General features: G+C 34.8%; 5 protein-coding genes across 16 annotated transcripts; 3 read left to right on the top strand and 2 right to left on the bottom strand.

Moving 5' to 3' along the window:
* The first annotated feature begins 1029 nt into the window (after positions 1–1029).
* Positions 1030–6229, top strand: LOC100119332 (CCR4-NOT transcription complex subunit 3). Of its 5 annotated transcripts, none has more exons than XM_031923052.2 (11): positions 1179–1388; positions 1499–1803; positions 2340–2357; positions 2444–2676; positions 2760–2915; positions 2989–3168; positions 3250–3537; positions 3611–3866; positions 3953–4800; positions 4878–5087; positions 5162–5895. In XM_031923052.2, the coding sequence occupies exons 2-11, from the start codon at positions 1779–1781 to the stop codon at positions 5258–5260; spliced, it is 2313 nt and encodes a 770-aa protein (XP_031778912.1). In that variant the 5' UTR covers positions 1179–1388; positions 1499–1778; the 3' UTR covers positions 5261–5895. The 5 variants fall into 5 exon arrangements, with proteins under 5 accessions (XP_031778913.1, XP_031778912.1, XP_031778911.1 ...); XM_031923051.2 differs by having other exon boundaries at positions 1496–1803; XM_031923050.2 differs by having other exon boundaries at positions 1179–1410; positions 1496–1803.
* Positions 6230–6801: 572 nt separating this feature from the next.
* Positions 6802–9347, bottom strand: LOC100117981 (probable ATP-dependent RNA helicase DDX47). The gene is made up of 9 exons (XM_031923059.2): positions 9253–9347; positions 8735–9012; positions 8566–8659; positions 8312–8476; positions 8050–8216; positions 7735–7971; positions 7441–7664; positions 7100–7361; positions 6802–7016 (listed from the first exon to the last, which is right to left on the bottom strand). The coding sequence occupies exons 2-9, from the start codon at positions 8819–8821 to the stop codon at positions 6870–6872; spliced, it is 1383 nt and encodes a 460-aa protein (XP_031778919.1). The 5' UTR covers positions 8822–9012; positions 9253–9347; the 3' UTR covers positions 6802–6869.
* On the top strand, positions 9283–14667 carry LOC100117947 (protein HID1). Its single transcript, XM_008203894.4, has 11 exons — positions 9283–9590; positions 9816–10175; positions 10245–10298; positions 10374–10597; positions 11364–11605; positions 11909–12139; positions 12388–12513; positions 12602–12858; positions 12943–13326; positions 14050–14216; positions 14301–14667. The coding sequence occupies exons 1-11, from the start codon at positions 9525–9527 to the stop codon at positions 14521–14523; spliced, it is 2334 nt and encodes a 777-aa protein (XP_008202116.1). The 5' UTR covers positions 9283–9524; the 3' UTR covers positions 14524–14667.
* A 255-nt stretch (positions 14668–14922) lies between these two features.
* On the bottom strand, positions 14923–18366 carry LOC100679941. Of its 7 annotated transcripts, none has more exons than XM_008203888.4 (5): positions 17499–18366; positions 17177–17399; positions 16893–17103; positions 16559–16754; positions 14923–16395 (listed from the first exon to the last, which is right to left on the bottom strand). In XM_008203888.4, exons 2-5 carry the CDS (start codon positions 17256–17258, stop codon positions 16099–16101), a joined length of 786 nt encoding a protein of 261 aa, XP_008202110.1. In that variant the 5' UTR covers positions 17259–17399; positions 17499–18366; the 3' UTR covers positions 14923–16098. The 7 variants fall into 7 exon arrangements, with proteins under 7 accessions (XP_008202110.1, XP_016842540.1, XP_016842541.1 ...); XM_016987051.3 differs by having other exon boundaries at positions 17975–18349; XM_016987052.3 differs by having other exon boundaries at positions 17177–17274; positions 17975–18345.
* LOC100117908 (GTPase Era, mitochondrial) lies at positions 17968–20154 on the top strand. Of its 2 annotated transcripts, XM_016987049.3 has the most exons (5): positions 18426–18628; positions 18716–19068; positions 19152–19263; positions 19564–19586; positions 19669–20151. In XM_016987049.3, the coding sequence occupies exons 2-5, from the start codon at positions 18847–18849 to the stop codon at positions 20050–20052; spliced, it is 741 nt and encodes a 246-aa protein (XP_016842538.1). In that variant the 5' UTR covers positions 18426–18628; positions 18716–18846; the 3' UTR covers positions 20053–20151. The 2 variants fall into 2 exon arrangements, with proteins under 2 accessions (XP_001601275.1, XP_016842538.1); XM_001601225.5 differs by having other exon boundaries at positions 17968–18628; positions 19152–19586; positions 19669–20154.
* The last annotated feature ends 99 nt before the right edge of the window (positions 20155–20253 follow it).

The following is a 20253-nucleotide window of genomic DNA, read 5'->3' as shown; positions in this document are numbered from 1 at the left end:
GCCGACGCCGCACGAACGTCTATATTTTCCCTCGCTTTTTCTCGCTCCGCGCTCGCAGCTCTCGCGCTTTAAGCGCCGCGGTTTCCCTTCTCTCTCTCTCTCTCTCTTTTTCTCTCTTTTAACTTATTTACGCGACGCCCATGCCCGATCACGTTCTGATGCCGAATCCGCGTGCGCCGCACTTTGTCCTTTCCGTACTCAATCCGCAATCTACTTCGGCCGTTATTCAGCCATACCTTTACTAAGTACTTGTAATAACTCGTTCTCCATACCCCTTTAGTCGTATGTAAACGCGTTGTTCCTTTTTTTTACACTCCAACTCCACTCAAACTTGCCGTTTAGCATATTTTTGTGTAATTGCGAGAACGTTCTTTTTCTTTCTTCGAAATTTCAAATCATTGCATCAGGAACGATACATGACTAATTATACCTGTAGACTCTGCCAAATGCGGCGTAAATGGTCTGGGTAAATAAAGCTCTGTACAATTTGCGAAAAAGAAGCAGATTTTGTTATAACAAGCAAAGGGGAAAGAGAATCCAGGGGAGTACTTAACGAATAAACGTTTTGAGTATCTCTCTTATTCAAGTGGAAGTATATTATGAGCACCGTTGAATAAAAGTCTCGCTCCTTGAAGTGGATACGGAAAAAGTTTCTTTTTCGACAAACTGCTTTGCTAATGATAAAAAAAGCGGATTTTGAAGTCGCTCCGCGTGGACGCAAGCTAAAAAGAAGGCCAGGCACGTGGTCGCGCCTATTTGGACCGCGCGCAGGCTTGTGTCATTGTGTGGTGACTGGTGCATACTCGTTGGTCGATAAAGTACCATCGAAGCAACGGCAGCAGCATCGCATTAAGTATAGTATATAAGGCTCGCATCGTTTAATGTGTATAAGTACTTGTTTTTCGGCAAACCACGCGTTTTTTGCCGTGCGTGCGCGTTCTAAAAATATAATCAATGGAAGGCGGCGACGCGCGTGCGCGACAAAGAGCAAGTTTCGAGCGATGAACAGAAGCTAAAGCAGAGCGGCGAGCCGCGTCCGCGAAGTAGGCGATTCGACGCGATTTGCCCGATATATATGTATATATATATATATATTCGCGCTGGCAAAATCCAAGCCCGTGAAGTCGCTCGCTTACTTATACAAGCGTGTATTTTTCGATGGGGCTTGTTGAACTTGGGCTGGCAAGCGGCTAGGTTCAGAGCCGACGAGGCTGCTATCTTGGTGTTGGTGTTCGGAGCCGCGATTCGCGACTCGCGCGAGCGCGAGTGCCTGTGGCTGGAAGCTGAAGCCGCTGAAGGTGTGTCGGTGTGCGGGCAAGTGCGCATATACGTATTAGATAGGAGCTCGCTAGACCCCTACCTACACGGCTACAGTAGACGGCGAATCGGTGAGACGGTGAATGCGCCAATGTATAGAACACTGCTTGGCTTATTCGGTCTTTCATATAATACATCATTTGTTGACGTTGTCTCATCGTTCGTGCATTTTTACTAGCAGTTCGATTTGCGATCCAAAGCGCCAAGGATCGACCGGGCCTTGAGAGCTTAAAGATCGGCGAAGATTGCGAAGGAAAGCCAAGAGTGCAGAGCAGCAACTCGCTCAGACGGGACGGTCAGTCGTTGTCATTTGAAAACGGAAGCCATCTTGTGGCCGAGCCTCCCATATTATACAGGGGAATAATAGAGTTCTCCGACAATTTCTACCGAAAAATTGCTCCGTATCTTTTTCATCACGTCTAGACTATGCATGAATCATTGTACCATACGTTTACATAGCCATGGCTGCGACGAGAAAGTTGCAAGGTGAGAAGATACACTTTCCAGCATGTTTACATCCAGAAAATCTTGTTGTGGCCCTTGCACCCTCTCGTACTTTGCTCTCTCGCCTCCGCCTGACTCGGGCTCTCATGTTTTTTTACCGGCCCACAGCCGACTCCCCTGGACCTCTTCGCCGACTCTATACATCCCCAGCAGCGTCTTCTTCTCCTCTAGCTTCTCCTTTTCCTGGCTTTGCTGGCTCACTCTTCCCCCCAATCCATGTCCCCTCAGCCAGATCCTTGCTCAATTTTTAGATTGGGGGTTAAGCGAATTCTCACTCGTTAACTCTTTTTCTTGCTTGCATGCACGCTTTTTCCGCTATTGCTAATCATTTTTTCACTTTCTCGCGTACTTTTCTTTCACTATTCTCTTAACTATCTCTCCCTCTCTCTCTCTCTACAAATCCACTGCTATAACCTTTATTTACTCTCATTCGATGCTTTATGCTATGTGCGCTTCTTCAACTGATAAATGGACTTTGCCAATTGAAATCGCTGCAATTTTTCTGTCAATGCTTGAAGCTCGCTATTGCAAACAATGTAATAAATTTTCTTTATGCCCATTAATTAAATAGACTTTTTTTCTTTGTTGTTTAATCCACAAATATCATGTCCTTTCTTTGCAGGGGAAATCGATAGGTGCCTTAAGAAAGTAACAGAAGGTGTTGAGACTTTTGAGGATATCTGGCAAAAAGTACATAATGCCACAAACAGCAATCAGAAGGAAAAGTATGAAGCTGATCTCAAAAAAGAGATCAAGAAGCTTCAGAGGTTACGAGATCAAATCAAAAGTTGGATTGCTTCCGGAGAAATCAAGGATAAGAGTACACTGCTCGATTACCGAAAACTTATTGAGACGGTGATGATTATTTACCATCTCATATTTATATTGTTAATCTCGACAATTGTTTATTATTTCCTTTTTGTTCATTTAAATTGTAGCAAATGGAAAGATTCAAGGTTGTGGAACGAGAAACCAAAACAAAAGCTTACTCTAAAGAAGGCTTAGGAGCTGCTCAAAAATTAGATCCTGCACAAAAAGAAAAGGAGGAAGTCAGTAACTGGCTTGCAAACTCTATAGATACTCTTAATTTGCAGGTACAATAGACTTGATTAATGTTCTACAATTTTATTGTGTCTTTCATTAATACTTGGACATGTTTATCTCCAGATTGATACTTTTGAATCAGAAATTGAATCCTTACTAGCAGGAAAGAAAAAAAAGTTGGACAAGGATAAACAAGATAGAATGGATGAGCTCAAAGCTAAACTGGAAAAACATCGATATCATATTAAAAAGTTGGAAACATTATTACGCATGTTGGATAATATGTCCGTTGAAGTTGATACTGTGAGTTGATTAATGTGTGTCAATCAGTTATTTGGATGAGGATAATACATAAGGAATATAAAATTTATGCTTTTTTTACAGATTAAAAGGATAAAAGATGATGTTGAATATTACATTGATTCACATCAAGAACCTGACTTTGAAGAAAACGAGTATATATACGATGATATTATAGGTCTTGATGAAGTGGAATTATCAGGTGTCACAATACCATCATCAGCCACAACGGACAGTAATAACAGTAATGAAACAGGTGGAACACCAACATCAACTAATTCTGGTACTTCGCCTATACCATCGCCTCCATTAAGTTCAACAATGCACAACCATTCAAGTGATAGTTCTACAGATAATGATAAAAAAACAAAGGTATAATAATGTTAAATAAGAAACACATATGCCAATACTGACATGAATCATCAATTGTTAAATTTTGTTTTAGCCTGTGAAACCAACAGCAGTCAGGCCGCTAATCAATTCCCAAGCGAGCATTCCAACAACGGGAAGCACTGCCAGTATAAAAACGACGTTACTATCAAGCAGCACTCCAAGCAAGACCATTCCCATGACACCTAGCCATAGCTCGCCTAGCTCTACGAGTAATCACATTGCTACTACTAATGCTGGCAATTTTGCTACAGTAGCTGCGTCACATAGCAATTCTCAAGCCATTCATACTACCTCCAATAAAGCAACACGTAGGAATAAAAATATACCTTCATGCTCACGGTAAAATCTGTAGATACAGCTTTATTAATAATTAATATTTATTTATCCATTTCAGTGCACAGTAGTGAAAATGGACTCTCAACATCTTTAACGACGTCAAACGTAACGTCAAATGTGCCACAAACTATATCGCAGCAACAACAGCAACAGCAGCAGCAGCAGCAACAACAACAACAACAACAACAGCAAACACAGCAACAATTACCACAGCCACCACAGCAGCCACAACCCCCACAGCAACCTTTACAAACGCAGCAGCAGCAGCAGCAGCAACAACAACAGCAGCAGCAGCAGCAGCAACAACAACAACAACAACAGTTGCAGCAGCAGCAACAACAGCAGCAGCAACAACAACAACAACAACCACCACCACATGTCAATACAGCACCTACGCAAACGCCACATATTTTACATAATCAAAATCAAAACTATACTAATGACGCAGAAATGACAACTCCCGTTCTACCCTCGTCATCTCCTCAATCATCAGTGAGCAGCCGATCATCGCCAATTCCTGCGAATTCATGTTCACCAGCGCCATCCACTGCCAATGGTCTCATACCTAAACTTCCTGATGGCATGTCCACGTTAAAATCTATTGCTCAGCAAGTAATTGTTCGAGCAGGTTTGGAAATGCCGCCCACCGACGCAACGAGAAATATCTTTGATAGTACCAAAACAAATAATTCAATCAACAATAGTAGTAACGCGACTGCAGAAGCCCACATTCCACCGCTACTTGGCGTTGCTCCACTAGGACCGGTTCCGCTGCAAAAAGAACATCAGCACCAGTTTCAGATGATGGAAGCAGCATATTATCATATGCCTCATCCTTCCGACTCGGAACGATTAAGACCGTATTTGCCTCGGAATAACTGCCCTACGCCTCCATATTATCAACAGGTAAAAACAATTAAAATAAAAGTTTGTGAATTATTTTTTACATAAAATAATTGACATTTTACGTCAATCCTTTTTAGGTTCAACTTCCTCACTCTGATACAGTGGAGTTTTTTCAACGTCTTTCAACGGAAACATTGTTTTTCATATTTTACTACATGGAAGGCTCTAAAGGTCAATATTTGGCAGCTAAAGCTTTAAAGAAACAAAGTTGGAGGTTCCATACCAAATACATGATGTGGTTTCAAAGGCATGAAGAACCAAAAGTCATCAATGAGGAATATGAACAGGTGAGCAAAGCATTTGAATGAGTGGAAATTATTTGTTTAAACGAAAATTTTTTAATCTTGGTATGAATTTTTAGGGAACTTACATCTATTTTGACTATGAAAAGTGGGGACAGAGAAAAAAAGAAGGCTTTACTTTTGAGTACAAGTACTTAGAGGACCGAGACCTCAATTAATCTCAATCCTGTTATTCTCAGTCTCCGAAATGCACTATTTCTGTATCGGTATTATTGAAAATTTGAGGACAGACATTATTTTTTACAGTTCTATATTTTCGCAAAATATACTTTTATTTATTGGTAAAAGAGATATAAAAGAACAAAGAAAATCTGATGCATAACGGACATATGAAAAACTTGAATGCATTGCAGATCTGTAAGGCTGCATTGTTAGAGGTTCTTTTTTCAAGAGTAAAACTGAAAGATTTTGGACAAAGAACAAAAGGAAATGAAGTTATCGAGCGCGTTTATCGGGGACAGTAAATTGTATCTATAAATGATAATATGAAAGACACCGAAGACACACTTTAGCGATTTATAGTGTGCGGTGTGTGATAACAAGAGGAAGAAGTTATACTCGTTGGCGACTGACTCTGTAATACCAGTACAAACATGCGTGCATCCCACCTATCGTCTTACGATACGGTGGAGGGCGCACATGCTATGGTATGTCTTAATGTTAGATTATAAGTAGCCTTTTTGTATAAAGTATATTGAGGTATAAAACCCTTAAGATGAATTACTGTACAGAATGTGTAGAAATAGTGAATAATAATATTATGGAATATATTTTATTTCTCATTTGAATGAAACCTCAGTTGTTTCAATTCTATCACTTTCTGCATTTAACCTGTAAGTTTGAAAAGAAACATTCCATCCAGTAGATTTTGCGCAGAATGTTGTTAAAGCAACTTTCACAGATTCCGTACTATCGTCCATCAAGACTTGCAAATTGAAATTTTAAAAATAGAAATAATTTACTTTACAGATTTTCATACTAAGTACTTTTTATGTGCATATGTGTACTTAATTGTATGTATTAATAACGTATCCAAGATAATGCGAATTTTTTTACCTTTTTTTTTATAAAATAGGTCCATACTATGTCAGAAGAATGCATGTAGAGATAAAGCTTTAAATACAAAATGGATGGACTGTACATATTTTTTTCTGTTTACATGACGTTTTGAATAGTACTTGTTTTAACAGTGATACCAATAGTTGGTATACTTATAAAGATTTCGAGAAGCAAAATTTAACATGTACATACATGCACAAAGATATAGTGTTCACTGTTGCATGGCCTTTGACGACAACACCAGAATGTCATCTAGTGATATATGTTATGTACAATAAAAGAACATGATACAATCAGATTAATAATGATACTAAAGTTAAAAATTATTTAAAATAGCTATCTAAAATAACTTCAGGTACTATTTCAAGATGCAATGGAAAAAAGCAATGAATCTTTTCAACTAATACAGTAAATAATCAGCATGCTGATAAAATGCTGCTATAACAGTCTCAGTTTTTCTGTGAAAATCTCATGTAAGTCACTATAAAAGTCGTTGCAGTTTCAACGTGCAAGAGTGCTACTCTTTTCACAAATTATTCTTGGATATGAAGTATGTAAGTAGAAGTTACACGTTTAGAATAACCATTTTTTGCTTCGCTGCTTAAGTAATTCTAATAAATAAAATTTGCCAAGCAAAATATATATATATATATCTGAGTTTGTGATTATTATTGAATAGTCTTGATATAATTATGTAAAAATTTTTATTTAACTTCTCTTTCCTTTACCCTTAGTTTTTCCCTTTACACGCTTTCTAACACCTATCGATTGTTCTGTGTCATCATCATCATCTCCATCTCCAGAACGCTTTTTCCTTTTTCCTGACTTTTTATTTTCTTCTATATCTTTCATTTCCTAAAAATTATAATTCAGATATTGTACATAGATATTAAAGCAGCTACCATTAACTAACATTGGAAACAGAATTTAAAACTCACCATTTTAACCATACGCTGAGCCTCTGCTACTCTTTCTTGAAGCACCATTACTTCTTGCTCTTCTGTTTTATATATAGGAAGCTGCTTTCCAATCAGCTGTTCTATTCTTTGATATAACTCAACGTCATATTGAGTTACAAATGTAACAGAAATGCCAGAGCGACCAGCCCTAGCAGTTCTCCCAACTCTATGTATATAGTCTTTGCTGTGTGTTGGTATATCAAAATTAATAACAACATCAACATGTGGGATATCAAGACCTCTGGAAATATATACACGGCATATTAATAATATTGTCTTGAATGTCTTGAATTAATTAAAACTGCTTTAAATATACTAACCTGCTTGCAACATCTGTAGAGATTAAAATTGATCTATTTTTTGCTTTGAATTTGGTAAGTGCTGCAATTCTTTTATTTTGGGACATTTGACCATGTAAAGGTACAGCCATGAATCCTAAACTACGCAAAAGAAGTGCAGTTCTCATGGTATTGTTACATGTGGAACAGAAGATCATAAAACTATTTCCAGATAGTTCATTTAAAATATGAACCAAGTAAACATCCTATCAAATCACAACATTGTTATTATTTTGATTATTATGCATTTACGTTTTAAATAAATTGTTCACATACCTTAAATTTTACAGGAATAAATACATAATATTGTTGCAACTTTTCCACTGTTTGATATTTGGTTGAAACTTCAACTTTAACTGGATTTTGAAGAGACGCACGTTGTAATTTTTGTACCTTCTTTGTCATAGTTGCTGAGAATAACAGTGTTCTTCTTTCACGTGGAATTACTCGCAAAATCTTGTCTACTTCTACTTCAAAATCCATATTTAAAATTCTATCTGCTTCATCCATAACCTAATAAACAAATTTATTCCAATAGTTATAACTTTTACTTATTTTATAAAATAAAATAGAATAGTCATATTGTATTACCAAAAATTTTAATGATCGTAAATTGAATCCTTTAGTATTTTCTAAATGATCGACTAATCGACCTGGGGTTGCAATGATGATATGTGGTTTTTTAGCTAACATTAACGATTGAGTCATCATATCCATACCTCCAACAATAACAACACATTTGACTCCAATACTTGCTCCTATAAAAATAATATTAAATCGTACATGTATTTCAAAAAAGTATTAGTTGATTGATTGAAATGTTTATACGTTTAAAGATGAAAAAATTAATTACCAAGAGCCTCAAATTGTTCAGAAATTTGAAAAGCTAATTCTCTTGTGGGTGTCAGAATGAGTGCAAAATAACGTTGAGGATTTTCCAAAAGAGCTTGTAATATTGGAAGGGCAAAGGCAGCAGTTTTGCCTGAACCTGTCTCAGCTAGTCCTATGACATCTTTTCCTAAAATGAAAAGTGACAATATTGGTATGCATTATTTTATTAGAATACAATATACTTGCTATTTTTTAAATTTACTTATTGGATATTACCTTGAATTGTCAAAGGAATAGCCTCCCTTTGAATTTTTGTAGGTGCTTTCCATTTTAAATCTTCACAAGCTTGACACAGCGAATCAACAATTCCCTGTAAAAATAAACAATTAATTTTATAAAAAACACGTGACAACGACAAGACAATATGCACAGTAAGTCGGCTCACCAAATCCTTCCATGTTAAATTTTCCGTGTTTTTTTCGTCAGCTGCTGTTTCATCCCCACTGACTTCGGCAATCTTTTCATCCGTCATGTTTGTTGAAATTTGATCTTAAAATTTTGATTTTGCTTTAAAATTATGCAGACGTATAACTTTCCTTAGTCGCGTCGGAGGTTATAAAATCTTGTTTCCCATAATAACACGAGACGCCCATTCAGCATCCACGCCAACTCAAGACCAGCGCACGAGGTGTCGCGATGCTAAGTATACGGCCGTGTTCACAACTGACAAATTTAGGGCCAGTTTACAATACAATTTCGTATATTGCGTATACGCTACGAATTAATTAATTATATGCTTATATGCAAAAAATGTAATAAATCTCTTGCATATGGTATAATATATTTTAATAGTTTTAATAATACTGATAAAATTGAAAAAAATAAAAAAATAAAAATGAGATTTGAAAGCAATAATGTATTAGTAGCCCTAAAATTAATAAGTAAACAAATTTATATACATACCTATAACTGAGACTAAACGCGTGCCGAAATATGATTCGTCGAGTGGTCGGGTCGAGGCTGATGGTTGTAGGTATGGTTGAAACTTCCAGTAGACTGGACTTCCAGCGGACGACAACGTCAACGATAACAATAATATCAGCTGTTTAAGCATGCTCAAAATGGCATCTACTTTATTGTAGTTATCGTGTGTATATACGTACAAATCTGGATACGAACAGATGCTTCTCCAGTGAATTTCTAATGTGTGCAATTTGAAATATCAAGTTAAGAACATGGGAAATGCAGATACTAAACTGAATTTTCGGAAAGCTGTTGTACAGCTGACATCCAAAACACAGGTCAATATGATAAACATTCGTCCCGAAGTAACCTCCATTGTCCCAAATTTTGACATATCAATATGTCAAAGCATTCGAAACATTTCATTGACTTTATTTAACTTGACTGGTGCTAATTTTGTCAAGTGTGCAAAGATAACGTTTTATCCATAGCGTTTATAATAAAGAAATACTGTATAAGCTAGCAAAAAAGTAGGTCGCCATAAAATTATAATCTTATTTCAGGTGATAGATGCTTCTGATGATGCATTTTGGGATCAATTTTGGTCTGAGAATGTATCAAGTGTACAGGATGTTTTTACCTTGATACCTGCTTCTGAAATTCGCATTCTACGAGAAGAAGCCCCCTCAAACCTTGCTACATTATGTTACAAAGCAGTAGAAAAATTAGTTAAAGCAGTTGACAGTAGTTGCAGAACACAAAGTGAACAGCAGACCGTATTAAATTGTTGTCGGTTGTTAACAAGGCTTCTACCTTATATTTTCGAAGATCCCGATTGGAAAGGTTTCTTTTGGTCAAGTCTACCAGGAAAAGAGGATGAAGAAAGTGTACCTCTTGCACATTCCTTATTAAATACAATATGCGTATGTATTGAATAGAACTGGTTTATAGAGTATTATTCATCTACTATTACTGATTCAAATTTATTGCAGGATTTACTGTTTTGTCCAGATTTTACTGTTGTTACAAATAGGAAATCAGGACCAGTATGTATTACTTAATATAATTAGGGCTTGTGAAAAATACTGTGAATTTAAAACACTAAGTACAATTTCTTTTAGGACAAGGCAGAGGAATTACAATCTATAGATAGTTGTGAATACATTTGGGAAGCTGGAGTGGGGTTTGCTCAATCTCAGCCCAGACATCCAGTTTTGGATTCTAATAGGACTGAGTTACTCAAAGTTTTATTAACATGCTTTAGTGAAACCATGTATAATCCTCCTACAGATCTTTCAGTTGCACCAAATAAATGGATTCAATATTTAACTAGTTCTGAAAACAGGTAAAACTTTTCTAGTTGTGTCCCAAGCGGAAATAATTTTATTCACATAATTGTTAATAAAACTTATTAGCTTTTATTAGATTTTCATAACCATTTATAGAGAGTGGAATTTGGACTCTAATAATAGTTTATAACACTTATTAATGTTTGAAAGATTTGCTTATATATTTTTTAATTTTACAAATGTTTTTGAACTTTTATTAGGTTTTAATAGTTTTTTGAGTGTGTTAAATAATCTCCTAGAAAAAAGCTTAAAATAGCTAATAACAGCTATTAGATCTTAATAGAGTTTAGTAGCTTTTATTAGTATCATTGTGTGTTTTTCAAAACATTAAAACCAAGTGATTAAAGAATTTTTTTTAAGATATTAGAAGACAAAACTAAAAGTAATTTATAAAATTTTATAGTAGTTATTAGCTATTTGAAAAACTTACTAAAATATCATATGAATTATAAATACCTATAAATCTAAATTATTGTATGTAAATATTTTTTAAAACTTGTTAGAAGTTATTAGCTTTTTTTGGAGGTCACGCATTTATTTATTTTTGTGCCAGAATATATCAAAAATTGAATAGAAGCTAAAAAAAAGCTAATAAAATCTATGAAATATTACTAACCATTTTTAGAGTCCAAAATCTACATATTATAAATCGATCATAAAACTTATTAGCTTTTATAAGATTTTTTTTGGTAAATAAATTTCCGTCAGGGGCCATAATAAATCCAAGTTTGAATGTTTTTAAGAAAAATTTATTGTTAACAGACATGCCTTGCCAATGTTTACATCACTGTTAAATACAGTATGCGCATATGATCCAGTTGGTTTTGGAGTACCATACAATCATTTGTTATTTACGGACTCATTGGAACCTTTGGTTGATGTAGCACTACAAATTTTAATAGTAACTTTAGATCATGACACTAGTTGTGGAGCTAATATGGAAGAAGGGGCTGTTGGAGATAATCTCTTTATCAATTATTTAAGTCGAATACATCGTGATGAAGGTATTTTAAATTGTTGCAATTTAATTAGTAGATTATGTTGTATAATAAGGTTGAAAAGAAAGGAACTATACTCACAAGTGCGTGAATGTTGCAATGACGCGAGTCAGAATTATCTTTTTGCTCTTAACGCACACGATATTTCTTGTCGAAAACATGCACCTAAATTTTTCTATATAGAGTGCATGTGAAAGAGAGCTAAAAGTAGCTATTTTCTCGACCGAAGACTTTCTTTTGGTTATGGTATAATTTCGATGTAAGTAGGATAAAGAATAATTTTAATAATAATATTATATCAATTTGCAGATTTTCAATTTGTTCTTAAAGGCATCACAAGGTTATTAAATAATCCTTTGATGCAAACTTATTTACCAAATTCAACAAAGAAAGTACACTTCCATCAAGAGTTGCTCGTATTTTTTTGGAAGCTATGTGATTACAATAAGAAATTTTTATATTATGTACTAAAAAGTTCTGATGTACTTGAAGTATTAGTACCAATACTATATCATTTAAATGATTCCAGAGCAGATCAATGTAAGTAGTTTAAATTTATTTTTGCAATACATGCAAGATTTATGCGCTTTTTAAACCTATTTAGAGTCTTTCTATAGAGATATTTTTTTACCCACTGTTTAAAATTGTATACCAAGAAGTGCAGGAATCAATACATGTGTTACAAAAATATTGCGTGTACCTTGGGCAATGGATTTTTGTCCCGGGTGCATAATTGGTCGTTTGATTAATCCATCCATATCTCTTTTAAATTTGCATTAATTTATTAGCGAGAGTTGGTTTGATGCACATTGGAGTGTTTATTCTCCTTCTTCTTAGTGGAGAACGTAATTTCGGTGTTAGATTAAATAAGCCATATACAGCTACAGTACCAATGGATATACCAGTTTTTACAGGTAACCAACACGTTTAATATCAACAAATAATACATTTTTTCTCTTGTAATCATTGTATTTTAATTGTATTTCTTTTTCATTTTATTAGGAACACATGCTGATCTCCTAGTCACAGTGTTTCATAAAATTATTACAACTGGTCATCAAAGGTTGCAGCCTCTTTTCGATTGTTTGCTAACCATTCTAGTCAACGTTTCACCATATTTGAAAACATTATCAATGGTTGCTAGTACAAAACTTTTGCATTTACTAGAAGCTTTTAGCACGCCATGGTTTTTATTTTCTGCTCCAACAAATCATCATTTAGTATTTTTCTTGCTTGAAATATTCAATAATATTATCCAAGTAAGTGTACAATTTAACAAAAATTTTATTGCATGCAAAAAAAATTTCAAGTGCATTCTCTACCAAAAAATTATTTTATTATAGTATCAATTCGATGGCAACAGTAATTTGGTCTATACAATAATTAGAAAGAGACAAGTATTTCATGCGTTGGCTAATTTACCAAGTGACTGTAATACTATTGCAAAATCTCTTAGTAAAAGACAAAGAAAACATATGCCATCTAGTAGATCTACTGAAAATGTAAATGAAACTGCCATGGAAGGTTCCCATCCAGCTCAACCTGCGGAGCCTGGCACACTTAAGGCTTCATTACTGGAAACGCCTGGCATTGAAAACATGACAGAAAAAGAGTCAGCCCATCCATTAAGTCCTGCTTCAGATGTGGATGTAAGTAAACTCAATTTAGGAGCTGAGGAGGAATCTAATGATCAAACTGAAGAAAACAAACTTGAATCTATCATACCAGTGAGTACAACTTGATTTTATATTGATTGCATTATCTAAAGGTTATTGGAGGGACACTTTATTGATAATCAAAAGTTGGATAATTATTTAGCAAATCAATCAACTTTGTACTATATAGAGAAAATTCAATTATCTTTACTTTGAAATTGTTTATAATATTTATTTTATTTTTATTTTATTATTAACGAGAAGTAGCCCTTTTATAAAAATACATACATATATTTGAGAGCGTAGAAAAGTGCGGTATCGACATTAATCAAACGATAAATAAATTTGCGATACAAAAGTTTAAAATTTTGATGTAAAAGATCGTAAGATCTGTCGATTATAGATTTGAAGTTTAACTCGCTGTTTTTCTTGAGAATACAGAAGTCTGCAAAGTTAGAGAAGAGTAGTCTGTTGAGGATATACCAGCTCACTCTCATCATAAGTATCGGCGGTGTGTCAATAACGTTTTTAGTTAGTTTAAAGCAGAAAAGAAGTTCTTAATAAATCCTGTAAGGTGAAAGTGAGCGGATATTCCTGGCTACAGAGATTTCGGGATAGGTAGTCGTGGTTTAGTGGTGAAACCGGGATAACGACGATTTTTTACATATATTTGTCTTTTTAATGTTGGAATTGCTCCAAACAGTTTTGAAAACCGTAGTCTAGATTGTAAATACATAAGCAAATCTCTAAAAATAAACCAATAATCAAATAAATTATTTATATTTATTTTTATAGAAAGGAGGACTTCGCGTTGCTGAACATTCAAATTCTATGAATAGCATTAATCAGTGGGTTCCTTCAGCTGACTGGGTTTACCAATGGAAAAGTAAACTGCCATTACAGACTATTATGCGACTTTTGCAAGTTCTTGTACCACAAGTAGAGAAGATTTGCATTGATAAGTGCGTTTATTATTCTATTATTATTAAAAATTTTAATATAACTGAGAAGTTTGTACAGTTTTTAATTTTTTTTTTTCGTTTCAGGGGACTGACAGACGAAAGTGAAATTCTCAAATTTCTACAACATGGAACACTTGTAGGATTATTGCCTGTACCACATCCTATTCTTATACGTAGATATCAAGCAAATGCTGGCACAACTGCATGGTTTAGAACATACATGTGGGGTGTTATATATTTGAGGAATATTGAACCTCCTATTTGGTATGATACAGACGTAAAGCTTTTTGAAATTCAAAGAGTCTAAAGATTTTTTAAAAGCTAATTTTTTATTTTGATCCATATTTTTAATTGTGAAGTGAACAAACAAGTAAGTTTGTAAAAATTATTTAATGTGTGTAACTGTACTGAACAGTTGAGAAAATATCAATGTCTTAGATTTATCATGAAATGAGATTTTTCAAAACCCTCCCTCTTTAAATATTGTATATCACTTTTATACACAAGTTCCTATACACCAGCTGCACTTGACTAAATAGGATGTATTTGTTAGTTTTTAGCAATGTCATGTCTTGAAAAATGCTTTTATCAGTTGTCCTCCACTTTTAATTGATAAAGACTGAATATTATTTTGCTTGGTTGCAATTTTAATTCCAATTAATATAATATTATAGGATTAAAAACAATGAATTATATAGAAAAGTGATTTATTTAAAAAAGAATTTTTATTTTCAATTTTTCGTCACAGTTTGTACGACAGTACATCTGCCAATATGAATACTTTGGCAGAAAAAAATATATATACATATATATCATTTTTGTACAAAATTTAGTGACGATATAATATATACTAATTAAATTATTAAAAAAAAATCAAGTTCATCGAATAAATGTATAGCGTTGAATGCGCCTTTTTACTATGGGCATACACTTTTAACAGGCATTCTTATTTTATGAAAATGAAATTATGTACAAGAATTTTAGCGCTGTATTTGGTTTTGATACCTAGAATGATTTCTAGAATTTTGAGCTTATAGCACATATAGATACTGGTATTTTAATTAATAAAAAAAAATAATTATTTACTACTCAATACATGTACAAAATTCATCGTAATATTTCGTATTAAATATAGTACTGCAAATTATATATTAATTTACGTACATACTCACGCTAAACATAAAAATTAACTCTTATGATATAATATCGATTACTTATAATATTTTTAAATTTGTGAAATTCGAAAAGCTTAATATGCACTTATGTATTTTAATAAAATTAATTTTTTTTCAAACCTATTAGGCTTTTAATCATTATCTTATCATTACTTACATTATACCTTGAATAATTCAAATAAAAGTTTCGTGTAATTGAAGTATGCACATTTAGCTTTATCATTTTACAACGAATCACATAAATATATAGAAAAAAAAATCTTAAGAATGATCGTGCTATATATTTTGTATGTATTGACGGTTTGTGCGTACGTCTGAACATTATCATGTATCTTGTATATAAAGATAATTGTAAGTTAAACTGTAATACGTGACTAATACATGATGACAATATATCTTACATTTATTAATGGGATAAAAAAAATTCTACTCAATTATTTCATTTTCAATTTTACACTTTTGTCTGCAGACATAAGAAAATATTAAAAATACACTGCACATTGTTAATTATTATCCATGAAATGTTTCTTTGTTACTTTGTCCTTTGGCCAATGAAATATCACATTTGAATTCTAATATATAAATGCAATTAGATTCTGTTATACTAAAAAACAATTTTCATAGTAAGAATTAGGTATAATAACAGTAACTTAAAAGTTTATGTTCATTTAAAAAGTATATGCAAAAGACTAGAATGAAAATGAATTTCATTGAATGATCTTGTCATAAGCTGGTGGAGGAGCTTCATCTGGCGATGTAGGTGGTGGAATGAGAATTGCTACATGATAAGGTGGCGGCGGGTTTTGCCTAATAGGCATAGAAACCTGCCTAATACTTTCATTAGGAATTGTATTGGCAACAGTAACAGCTGCAATAGGCTCAGCTTGAATTTCTTGGCGATGATTGTTTTGAGCACGTCGACAAATAATTGAATAGAAACATCCAGACATCAAAAGAGTTACTAAAAGTCCACAAAATACAAGAACTTCTAAACCGGCTCCTTGCTAAAAAAAATTAATTATTTTGAAATTTGGAAAGTACATTGTTGTAGATAAATAATTAATCATTATGAATTTTTTAAATTTAATAATATAGTCAAAAAATTGAATTCAACAATAGCAAGCTTGAATAAAAAACGAAGTCTTGACATTTGCTATTCATAATTACCTGATGATCAAAATAAAATTTAGCTGCAGCTACGAAACCAGTAGCTAATACAAAAATAATCCATACACTGCAGCGAAGTCTATAACCAGCCATTTCAGCATCGTTAAAGTCCGAAAAATTTAGAAGGCCTCTATTCGCAGCACTTGCTGATGGAGGCAGTACTTGTTGATTGTTACCAGTATTACTTGTATTAATACTGCAATAAATAGCAATAAATAAACATAAAATAAGAAATAATTTCGATATAGAATCAAAGCATTTCTAATTGATCAATGAAAAGCTTACGATTAGTTTTGTTATTGTGTTTAAAACTTAAATGGGTGTCAGTACATACTTGCTGATATTTTCTTGTCCCAGGTGTAAGCCAGGATGTGCTGAATTACTTCTATTATCATTATTTTGTGAAGATGATCTAGGAGGTCTTGTAGAACTGGGATTACTAGGTCCTGCAGAATTGCCTCCAGTGTTGATGGTTTGAAATCGGTGTACTGGCGTAACCATTTGTAGTCTTGTTACATCGAGATTGCCACATCGGCGGTGTGGAGCTGCTAGGACAAATGATTTATGATCAAATGCACCGATAATTATGGATGAAAAAACATTTTGTAAATGCCTCACCAAAGTGTGCTTTTGGGAAGGACAAAGCAGGATAACGCCGACCACTAAATCGTGCTGTAGGTTTATCAATCCAGAAATGCATTGTACAGCAATATATACTAATGGATAAATATTATTGTAAATTTAATAAAATTGTTTAAGAAACAATCATCAATCCCTGCATCTTGTTCCAAAGAAGGGCATTAAAAACATTGGCATTTGCCATATTCCTGATAAGATAAATCTGAAAAGAAGCGTAAAGAAAGATAAAGCAAATTTTAAGCAAGCGATGAGAAGAGAAAATGAACAATAAGAAACGCCGAGTAAATATAAGCACGCATACCTCAGGTGTCAATAGAAGTAGACTCGAGCTTGAAATGAAAGCACTCGGCAATCGTGTGCATTGCGTTGTTATAAGGTATTAAAGCTGGATCGCAAGCCGAGCGCTTAGCTTTTTCGTTAGATAACTCGCGCCGAGTGAGCTTGTGCGAATCCAGCAGTGGATTTGCAAAAGCTCGGAATGAGCCGCATAAGTCTGCGATAGCGAGAGAAGGTCGATATTACGCGCTCGTTAAAGAGCTTTACACGGAGTTTATTACTGCACGCGATGCATTTTCTCCTGCTGTTCAGCTTGATTTTCCGACGCACTCGCGACTCGTACGAGCGTCTCGCCAGTGTTGCAGACTTGCAGGATATACACGCAGCCGAGAAAAGCGGGTTGTCTATATTTTTGTTATGATGGAATGGAAGGATCGGATAGAGGAGAGAGAAGCGCGCGTTGATTCGGAGCCTTATTATATATTATTATTACTACTGTACTGTACGTGCGCGGCGTGCGTAGTGCAGCGCGTCTATGTTGTGCGCGGTCTACTACTGATGCTGCTGAGATGATGCTCTCGTGAATCGCGCCGTCGTGCGTCGTCCATTCTCGAGCTGCAGCAGAGTACCTAGTAGTGCTCGCGCTGCTCCAAAACTCATCGAAGCTCACGCCTCACACCGCGACGACCGCGACCCGGGCTTGCATCTTTGCGCGCGCGCGCGCGCACTGCACTTTTTACACTTTTTACACTTTTTACACTTTATCGCTATTATACGTATATATGCACTCTCGGGCCTCGGCTCGCTGTCGCCTCTAATTCGCAAATCGCACTGACCGCGCTCGCTATAGCTGCAGCTATCAGTATCACGGCACTGCGCTCGCTCATAAACACGCGCTATATATAACACGCACGTCTCAATGTACATATTATATATATGTGCATACTATAGTATATATACGCAGGCGCCCCCGCGCATGTAGCTCTGTCTTTTTCTCTCTGATTTGCTTATCCTATTGGACATTTGGACCACGCGCGCACCGACAGTCACGGGCTGCTATTGCTATATCAATTGCAGACGAGCGTATATACTTATACATCGGAGTGATATCGGTGCGCCTCGATGATTCTATTGCCATTGCGGAATTAAATCGGAGTACGTATATCGTCTTCTTTTCTCTCGGAACAATTTTCGCGTTATGTAAGAGCACCTTATATCAAGCTGTTCTCACTTTACTTTCAGTGTTCACATAACCTTCAACATCAGCGATCACTCCTTTGCAGTATGATTCTCCGCTAAAATACGACACTCGTTTTGGCGAAGTTCATCTTGACAGTGCTGGCAATCGCTAATAGCAATTCTCTTCTGCCAGCATGTGGATCTGCATCAGTAAAAAAGCGGCCCGCGCGGGCGCCCAAATTGTTAGACAAGTATCGAACTTCGCCGATGACCTTGGCGAGAGCCTTATCGAGGCAAAGAAAGTTTTTCTAAATGATCAAGATAACAAGAAGAATGTCAAGTCTTTGAAAATTGCGATACTCGGCCTGCCAAATGCAGGAAAAAGTACACTCATCAATCATCTCATAGGAAGACCAGTGAGTTACAATAAGCTTTTTCGTCAGTTCACTTAACTATCAACTTCATAAATAGAGTTTCAATATTTTTCTCCTTTTGTCAGGTATGCGCCACCTCTTCAAAAATACACACCACACGCAAGAAGGCTTCGGCAATATTTTGCTTGGATGATACGCAACTCGTTTTCATTGATACTCCTGGGTTGGTTGGAAGAGGTGATGTAAAGAAATACAAATTAGAGGATAGTTTTAAAAAAGATGTTCAACACTCTATGAAAGAGGCTGATGTCATTGGTGTCTTACAAGATATGACAAATTTACACGCTAGAAAATTCATCGATAAAAAAATCATGAGCATACTTGAGCTTTCCAAAGCAGAGACTAATTCTATACTTATTTTGAATAAAATTGATACTTTGAAACATAAGAAGCTGCTTTTGGAAGTTGTGCAAAATCTCACTAGCCAAGAAGCTGGGCCAAAATTTTCTGATGTATTTATGATTTCTGCTTTAACAGGAGATGGAGTTGATGATTTAAGGGTAAATATAAACAGACTTTTGTAATTATTCAATCAAAGATTCTATACAAATTTTTACGTTTTTTAAACGTTTTTCATTTCAGAATTACTTCTTGGACTCTGCAAAAGAAAGAACCTGGGAATATAATAAAAAAACTTACTCAGATCAGACACCGGATACTATCGTTCAAGAAATTGTTAAGGCCAAGTTTTTAGATGATTTGCCACAAGAATTACCGTACTTGGTTGATGTTGTGGCTGAACATGTTGAAAAATGTGAAGACGGAAGTATGAATGTTGTCGTCAATGTGAATTGTCCATCAGCGAGGATAGCAAGGATGATTATAGGCAGAAGTGGAGAGCGTGTAAAGAAAGTTGCCAAAGAAGCTGAACAAGTCTTATGCACGACGTTTACAACAGCTGTAAGATTGAAAATAGCGATACCTATAAAAGAAGAACCTCTTGCTTTGGAAAAGCAAAGGTTTTGACTTTTTACTGTACAGTGCTTTTCGTAAGGGAGTCTATCTAAGTCAAACACATTCTTCTTGTAAATTGTTTAATATTGAAATAAAACTAATTTGACTTTATAACCAGGTGCATTTTTACTGTAGATACATAAAAATTAAAACAATATTTTATGTTAATATTATAATAAGTCCATAGGTTCATACGTAATATTGACGCTATAT

The sequence above is a fragment of the Nasonia vitripennis genome, chromosome 2, assembly GCF_009193385.2.
Source record: "Nasonia vitripennis strain AsymCx chromosome 2, Nvit_psr_1.1, whole genome shotgun sequence".
NCBI lineage: Eukaryota > Metazoa > Arthropoda > Insecta > Hymenoptera > Pteromalidae > Nasonia > Nasonia vitripennis.
The sequence above is the reverse complement of the archived record's forward strand: the minus strand, read 5'-3'. Positions and strand labels throughout refer to the sequence as shown.

Bases quoted from the DNA above. Each gene is read 5' to 3' on its own strand.
- LOC100119332 (XM_008203899.4), top strand. From the start codon at position 1,779: ATGGCTGCGACGAGAAAGTTGCAAG. The intron at 3,169-3,249 runs GTGAGTTGATTA...CTTTTTTTACAG, and splicing joins TGTCCGTTGAAGTTGATACT to ATTAAAAGGATAAAAGATGA. The intron at 4,801-4,877 runs GTAAAAACAATT...AATCCTTTTTAG, and splicing joins CGCCTCCATATTATCAACAG to GTTCAACTTCCTCACTCTGA.
- LOC100117981 (XM_031923059.2), bottom strand. From the start codon at position 8,821: ATGACGGATGAAAAGATTGCCGAAGTCAGTGGGGATGAAACAGCAGCT. The intron at 8,477-8,565 runs GTAATATCCAAT...TTTTCATTTTAG, and splicing joins TATTCCTTTGACAATTCAAG to GAAAAGATGTCATAGGACTA. The intron at 7,665-7,734 runs GTATGTGAACAA...GTGATTTGATAG, and splicing joins TTATTCCTGTAAAATTTAAG to GATGTTTACTTGGTTCATAT.
- LOC100117947 (XM_008203894.4), top strand. From the start codon at position 9,525: ATGGGAAATGCAGATACTAAACTGAATTTTCGGAAAGCTGTTGTACAG. The intron at 12,140-12,387 runs GTAAGTAGTTTA...TTAATTTATTAG, and splicing joins TGATTCCAGAGCAGATCAAT to CGAGAGTTGGTTTGATGCAC. The intron at 14,217-14,300 runs GTGCGTTTATTA...TTTTCGTTTCAG, and splicing joins GAGAAGATTTGCATTGATAA to GGGACTGACAGACGAAAGTG.
- LOC100679941 (XM_008203888.4), bottom strand. From the start codon at position 17,258: ATGCATTTCTGGATTGATAAACCTACAGCACGATTTAGTGGTCGGCGT. The intron at 16,755-16,892 runs GTATGTACTGAC...TATTTATTGCAG, and splicing joins GGACAAGAAAATATCAGCAA to TATTAATACAAGTAATACTG. The intron at 16,396-16,558 runs GTAATTATGAAT...AATTTTTTTTAG, and splicing joins AATTTTATTTTGATCATCAG to CAAGGAGCCGGTTTAGAAGT.
- LOC100117908 (XM_001601225.5), top strand. From the start codon at position 18,847: ATGTGGATCTGCATCAGTAAAAAAGCGGCCCGCGCGGGCGCCCAAATT. The intron at 19,069-19,151 runs GTGAGTTACAAT...TCCTTTTGTCAG, and splicing joins ATCATCTCATAGGAAGACCA to GTATGCGCCACCTCTTCAAA. The intron at 19,587-19,668 runs GTAAATATAAAC...TTTTCATTTCAG, and splicing joins ATGGAGTTGATGATTTAAGG to AATTACTTCTTGGACTCTGC.